Source organism: Austrofundulus limnaeus, unplaced genomic scaffold (genome assembly GCF_001266775.1).
Source record: "Austrofundulus limnaeus strain Quisiro unplaced genomic scaffold, Austrofundulus_limnaeus-1.0 Scaffold347, whole genome shotgun sequence".
NCBI lineage: Eukaryota > Metazoa > Chordata > Actinopteri > Cyprinodontiformes > Rivulidae > Austrofundulus > Austrofundulus limnaeus.
Window position 1 is genome coordinate 429,164 of NW_013952749.1, and position 7,359 is coordinate 436,522.

Consider the following 7,359-nt stretch of genomic DNA (forward strand, 5'->3'; position numbering starts at 1 on the left):
GTGTGTGTGTGTGTGTGTGTGTGTGTGTGTGTGTGTGTGTGTGGAGAGAAGCTGAACCTCTCTCCGGTCTCCTCAGCGCTGGGATCGGCAGGACCGGCTGTTTCATAGCCAGCAGCCTCGGCTGCAGGCAGCTCAGAGACACGGGTCAGGCTGACGTCCTGGAGACGGTGTGTCAGCTCCGACTGGACAGGTGAGCTCGGAGCTGCTCGCTGTATTCACCTGTTGGAGCTGGAAGCTGATGTTTAACCTCCTCCGTCCTGTGCAGAGGCGGGATGATTCAGACCACGGAGCAGTACCAGTTCCTGTACTCCACGCTGGCCCAGTACAGCCAGCAGCTGCAGCAGAACCAGGTATTCAGTGAGACTCAGGGACCACCTCATGTTCATAGAGCAGCAGCTCAGTCTGATCTTTACTGCAGGTCACTGKCGTAATATAAACCTGTCAGAGACAGGTTTGGATGCTTTTATTTTGAAAATATTTATCCTTTTATTTTGACCATGTCAAATAGCAGAAAGAAGCAGAYTTTTAGCTAAAATAACCAAAAACTGTGAAAATTAGCATAAAAATAAGCTATAGGCAGCAGAAACAAGTTGAAAGAAGCACCAACATGGTGAAAGTGTTTTAAAAATATGAAATTAGCAGAAAAAATGCATAAAACTACTAGAAAATTCATCATCTGAAGAAAAATAGCTAAAACGACTAAAATTTTCAGTAAAACAGCTAAAAAGTGGGAAATGTTTTGATTAGCATAAAGGAAGCATAAGAAGCACAAGTTTGCTGAACATAGAGCAGAAATAAGTTGTAATAGCTACAAAAACTATGCATTTAGCTTAAAAAAGCTAACTTTAGCTAARAACAGCTAAAKATTAGCTTAAATTTCAYCAAATAGCTGAATGTAGCAGGAAGCATGAATAGCACAAAATAAAAAAAAGAATTACAAAAAGTATAAAATAGCAGAGGAATAGCAAATCAGTAGAATTTTATCTGCAGTAGCAGAAAAAAGCTAAAAGTAGCAAAAAAGTAGCTAAAATTAGCACAAGGAAGTTAAAAAGAGCGTAATCAAAACAAAATGTGTAAGGTGCTGGAGAGATTTAGAAACATTTTGAAGGATTTCAAGGATGTTGAAAATGGCTCCATTCATTTAAAACGGCAAAAATGTGGCTAAAAAAGTGAAATAGCTAAAAAAGTATAAATAGCAGAAATACGAAAAGTCATAGGTGGAATGTCCTGAATGAGCTGAACGTTTTGATGTAGAAATTTTTGAAACGGCGTCAAGGTTGTGGAAGAAGAACGAGGCCAAAGAGCTGCAGCCGGTGTGGATGCCTCAGCTCCCACAGGCTGAAGCTCATTTCAGCCTCAGAAACTCTGAATCCATCAGGAAACAGTTTGACCTCAGCAGAGTCCAAACGGTTCTGTTCTCCCCTTCAGGAGCAGAACCAGACCCAGCCTGCCACACAACCAGAGAACCAGCAGAACCCAGAGGACCGGGTCAGTTTACAGCTGCAGAACCTGCAGTTATAGAACAGAACCCACCGGAGAACCAGCAGCGTCTCTACAGAACCCAGGTGGAGGAGCAGAACCAGAACAGGATGTTCTMTTCGGACTCTACAGAAACAAAGACTGGAGTGAAAATCTCAGAAAACTGAAGGTCCAATCACAGAAACCAGATTAAAAAAGAACCATTTTCAGGAAGTTGGTTGTGTTTTTTTAGACCCTGAAGGAAATAATTCTTCATGTTTGAGCAGAATGTACGGAATCAAACTTGTGCCAGCAGGAAATGAATTTGAATTGCTCAGATTGAATCTGAATGTTCATAAATTGAAACTGAACTGGTTTGAAAATAAATTTCACTAAACTGAAATTGAATTTAAAGTTTTGTGTCTGAATTAATTTCCTTTAAAACTGTATTTTGGTTTATTAAAAATTCAGTTTCACTACTTTCACAGAAGGGAAGCTTCACTGARGTGAAACGTACATCTGTGGATCTGTGTTTGATTACTCTGCCTGGCTTTCACACTGAAAGTGAAAGTAGTCAAACTAATTTGTAATAAACCAAAATACAGTTTCAAAGAAAATTAATTCAGATACAAAACTTTAAATTCAGTTTCAAACCATTAAAGGGCCAATATTATGTGTTTCTCAGTCATATATTTAAATACTATACATTAATAAAGTATCTGTCACCTTTAGCTGTTATTAAAATGCTGTTTTTATGTTTAAACAGAAAATAAACTTATCTTCTCATCACTTCCTCTTCTAAACGCCTTGAAATTGGCCTCTGTCTCTTTAAGAACCACCTTCAACTTCTGTCCTGTCCATCTCAGCGTGCGGTGGGGGGGGGGGGCAGTTTACATTTGAAAATCCATTTCCTCAAAGGTATTTTGAATCTGAAAAGAGCTTCACTGAGTGAAAACTAATGTTGAGATCTCAGCAGACAGTTTAAGTTTCACTTTCAGTTTCACCCATTGTTTGCTTTGTTACTGCTGAGAGCCTGCAGGAGTCATGGGTGGGGGGAGGGGGTGCGCTCTGCCATGAGAAAGTTCAGCTTAAAGACACGTCCCAGTAGTGTTTCTGGTACCAAAAGGTGTTTCTGGTCCCCACCTGTCGTTTTGCTCCTCAGCATGGCTTCATAAAAACACTGCAGGATTTCTCAAACATGATGAATGAGTCAGAGCAAGGCTTTGGACATGTTTTTATGAGAGTATTACATTATAACATGATATAAAACTCAAAAAAGTTGATTTTACACAATATTGCCCCTTTAAATTCATTTTCAATTTAGTAAAATTTATTTTCAAACTAATGCATTCAATTTCAAATTATGAACATTCAGATTAAGTCTGAGCAATTCAAATTCAGTTCCTGCTGGCACAAGATTGATCCCATAGATAACGCCAGAACAGAACCTGCTCAGATCCAAACATAAGGAAGATTAATTTGATCCTAAATAAAGAACTTCTTAAACAAAACAAAAGTTGTTTCAGGAAATAGTCAGACCCCTTTGCTTTTGCACTCATAGCGTTTTAAATTGGAACCATTAAAATATATTTAGTTTGAAACTATTTGTGTGGCTGGTGATTTCTGATCYTGTCATGATTGACACGCCTCTTCAGGACCAGAACATGTGATGAAAGATTATTGTGTAGATTATCTGTCATCCAGAACATGGTAATCCCAACCAACACATGACAGGATGAACCCAACAGTTCTGAAACTTCAGAAAGCTCCTGGATGAGAAGTTAAATGTGCTTATTGTTTATGTAATTAACAGGTAAAAACACAGATTTAAGATTTTCATTCAAAGTGAAATTTTAGGAATAATGTCAACTTATATTTGACCAGTAGAGGTCAGTGTTTCAGAAACATATTTTCCTGTTTCTTCCTCTTCTTTTCTCTTGTTTCTTCAGCTCACTTCATCAACCCCACCCAAACRGGAAACAGCATAAATAATATATTCATTAATCATTTTTAAACACCAAACGAGAAAATAAACGATTAAATCAACTTTAAATAATAAATTAATTTTACTTTTAATGTTATAAAAACCTACATGTGTTTAAATTGTTGATAAATCTTTAATTTATTGTATGCTTTCATTAAATCTGCTCGTTTTCGGTTTATTGTGAAAGGCTCCACCGGATGTAGATCCGTGTAGCATTTCCGCCTTGACGGTGCTAGCAGGAAAAAGCGCAGCGGAGAAACGGTTCAGAGCACGGTTTCCAGCTTGAACACACCGACCTAAGCGACCTGCTGTGTTCATGTTCAGCTGCCGGTGGTTCTGGTTCTGACTGGTTCCGTCCGTGCTCGTCCCAGTGAGTGTCAGCGGGCAGAAAAACCGGAGCTTTTCGGGGCGTTAGCCACCTAGCCTAGCCTAGCAGCAGCTAACGTTAGCAGCAGAGATGATAGCGCTCATCAACAAACTGCTGGACTGGTTCAAGGCTCTGTTCTGGAAGGAGGAGATGGAGCTGACCCTGGTGGGCCTGCAGTACTCCGGGAAGACCACCTTCGTCAACGTGATAGCGGTGAGTTCGGGGCTGAAGCGGGTCGGTCCATTGTTACCCCGCGGACTGATGAGGTCAGCTGGACCGAGCTGAGTCCGACAGAACCTGATTCATCAGGTCAGGTTCTGCAGACTGACCCGGTGAGACCTTACATGATCAGCTGGTCCTGGTCAGGGAGTCCACCTCTACCTGGAGCTTACAGGTGTGTGATGACGTCAGCAGTGACCTCAGGAACAACTGATGCTGGCCATCAATTAGGAAAGGTCAAAGGTCATCCCTAATTGTTATTAGATCATTTGTTTCCTGCTTAAAAGTGCCTGTGACGTCATTTTTGTAATACTTATAAATGCATTTTTAGAAAGAGGACATTGATAAAATATTTCAAAATAAATTTCATGTCGCTGACATGAATAGTTGTTTACCTGTGAAGAAACAGGAAGTGATGTCAGAGGGGATGTCTGCAGGTAAACAGAGTGCTGCTGAAATGTTTAACATCACAGAGGGTCAGAGTTTAAATKATAATGTTTCAATAAACAAAGAGCAGAGTTTTATTTGTTAAAGAGGTCCCCTGTGATGTCACTTCCTGTTTCACTTTGGCAAGTTCAAAAGAAAATCTGCAGTTATTGGACAAAATGGGTTAAATTGTGTGTTTTATTTTAATTTTATTTAATCTAAAGATGTTTTTGTGACGTTTTGTGTTTGAAGAATATGTGTGTTAAATGTCACAGGCACTGTTTGAGCAACATTTAGCTCCTTGTCTTTAAATTAGATTTAGTTGAAAATAAATTAACCTAATTCAGCACAAAACAGATGAAATTAGTAGAAAAGTAACTAAAACATGATAAACAAGTAGTTAAAATTAGTTTAAAGGAACAGAAACAAGTTGAAAATTGAGCAAGGAGAGTAAAAAAACTGTCAAATTAAAAGAAAATAAAGAAACAGATTCCAAAACGTAGCAGTTTGTTGTAAAATAACGGTGACCCATTGTGTCAAAATGAGGATTAAGTCAAATTTGGTGAAAATAACATCACATTTTCAGATTCCTGCTTTAAAAACTTCATTTTGAAACCTGGATCATCCTGATGTCATCAGTTCATCCAGAGAAATGACTTCATTTGTTGGTTAAGATAACACATCACTGTTTGGTCTGAATCCTAATTTTATGTAAATTTATTGAGTATTTTTTATGTTACTTTAAAGAGGAAACCTCAAATATTTGTATGTTAAGATTTCACAGTTGGAAAAAAAATTAAAATGCAACGCGTTTTTCCACAAAAATTTATTTTTTTTTGTTGCTGCTCAAATAAAATGCTTTAATTTTTTTATGATTATATTTCAGACGGTTCATTGAAATGATACATTTATAAGGTTTAATTCATTATATTCTTACAAAATGTTATTTTTGCCCACATTTAAATCAAAAGCCTGTATCTGCTTGTTTCTCCAGTTTTGGACTAAATGCTGTTTTTGATGTTGTGTCACAGTTAAAATCAGCTGAAAATGTCACATAAAAAGCTGAAAAGTAGCTGAAAAAGCTGAAGTTAGAAAAGGAAGCTGAAGGAGCTCGTGTTTCCTGAAACAGCTGAAACAGAAACAGGGTCAGGTTTTAGACGTGGATCCTCAGAGTCCTGGGTGTCCTCTGTAACACCTGAATTTACCCTCAGCAGGAAAATAAAGACAATTTCTATTCTTCTATTCTAAAGGATGGAATGATGGAAATAAACGTAGAAGTTAAGATTAAAAAAATGTGGTAAAATTACAAAGTCTCAAAAAATGCCTGAAGTACTTTAACAAAGTAAAAGTATTTTTTGCAGTAATGTCCACGTCTTCCTGTGTCCCTCAGGGTCTCCGGTCCATCAGGATAAACTCTACATGGACTAAGTGAAGTCTTTAATCAGAACTTTAGTGTTTTTGTAAAGAAAAGTTAATTAGTTGTAGCAGGTCAGAAGAGTCAGTTTGACTGAGTGGAGCTGAGCTGTGAAGCTGTCATGTTTGTGTTTCAGTCGGGTCAGTTCAGTGAAGACATGATTCCTACGGTGGGCTTCAACATGAGGAAGATCACTAAAGGCAACGTCACCATCAAGGTGGGTGTTTTCCTCCTCCTCCTCCTCCTCCTCCTCCTCCTGTCCCATGGTCTGTGAGTGGTCTGTAACGGCCCGTCCCTGTGTGTCCAGCTGTGGGACATCGGAGGACAGCCTCGCTTCAGGAGCATGTGGGAGCGTTACTGTCGAGGAGTCAGCGCCATCGTGTAAGTCCTGGTCCTGGTCCTGGGAACGGGTCGGGGCGTTGGCTGGTTCTGGTCCCTGTAAAGCCGGTCTCAGCGGGTTCTTTGGGTCTCTGCAGGTACATGGTGGACGCAGCAGATCCAGAGAAGATCGAAGCCTCCAAGAARGAGCTGCACAACCTGCTGGACAAACCGCAGCTGCAGGGGATCCCTGTAAGAACCATGAACCGACACACACACACTGACACAACCAGAACCAGTCTGTGCCCACCAAACGGGCCTGGCTCTGCAGTCCACCTGAGCCCAGTCTGAGGAGGACTGCTGACTGAGCAGCAGCTCTAAAATCAGTCCTGCTGTAGTTTGACCTGTCAGCTTGTTGCTCTCAGCTCTTTGAAGTCCTCCTGTGTGTCCTCAGGTTCTGGTTCTGGGGAACAAGCGGGACCTTCCAGGATCTCTGGATGAGAAGGAGCTCATAGAGAGGATGTAAGTCCAGACCTGACCCTCATCTGTTAGTCTGACTTCCTGAGCTGCTGATCAGAAATCAACAGCAGGAATATAAATATAAATAATAAGGTCGAGTAAAAACAGGACAGAAATGTAAAAACAACACATGAACTAGTGATGGTACCCAACTCAATACTTTTATAAGTACCGAGCAAATTCTGTCAGTACTACAGAGAACCTATTCACTAACATCAAACAGTACCATGTTTCAGTACCTGAACACATCATTGTGACCGTACGGTGTAAGAGTGGTGAGTTTTCCATGTTTGTCCTGAACGCAGCATCGTGCAGGAGCGTAATGATGTCATCAGCTGCTGCTTCAGTAAACAGCTCAGTCTGAACTCGTCTGACCTGAAGCACAAGCTGCTAACTTGAAGTGTTTTAGATGCTCAAAACGTAGTTTGAATAACTTTTATTTATTTTAACTCCATCCTCTTTTGTTTATTTGATTTAAACATATTTACCTTCCATGGACCTCCATCACAGTTTATCTAGTGGTGAAATGACATCAACAGAAACACATGAAGCTGGATTTTAATTTGTGTAATAAGACAAAACAGTTTTGTTGTTTTCAACAGTTTTCACTTGTTAAACAACTCATGTTACAATACAAAGAGTTGGATGTTGTCT

At 39.7% G+C, this 7,359-nt stretch overlaps 2 protein-coding genes across 2 annotated transcripts in view; both read left to right on the forward strand.

The window, feature by feature from the left end:
• The window catches only part of LOC106527881 (tyrosine-protein phosphatase non-receptor type 7), a gene marked incomplete at its 5' end in the record, with an annotated part of 10,522 nt that extends 8,830 nt beyond the window's left edge, over positions 1 to 1,692 (forward strand). The window contains 3 exon segments of the mRNA XM_014022891.1: positions 77 to 190; positions 266 to 350; positions 1,429 to 1,692. Of these exon segments, the coding sequence (XP_013878345.1) occupies positions 77 to 190; positions 266 to 350; positions 1,429 to 1,521 (292 nt within the window).
• Positions 1,693 to 3,649: 1,957 nt separating this feature from the next.
• The window catches only part of LOC106527882 (ADP-ribosylation factor-like protein 8A), a gene marked incomplete in the record, with an annotated part of 5,676 nt that continues 1,966 nt past the window's right edge, over positions 3,650 to 7,359 (forward strand). Inside the window, 5 exon segments of the mRNA XM_014022892.1 lie at positions 3,650 to 4,022; positions 6,005 to 6,085; positions 6,176 to 6,249; positions 6,345 to 6,438; positions 6,641 to 6,708. Coding sequence (XP_013878346.1) covers positions 3,900 to 4,022; positions 6,005 to 6,085; positions 6,176 to 6,249; positions 6,345 to 6,438; positions 6,641 to 6,708 — 440 coding nt within the window.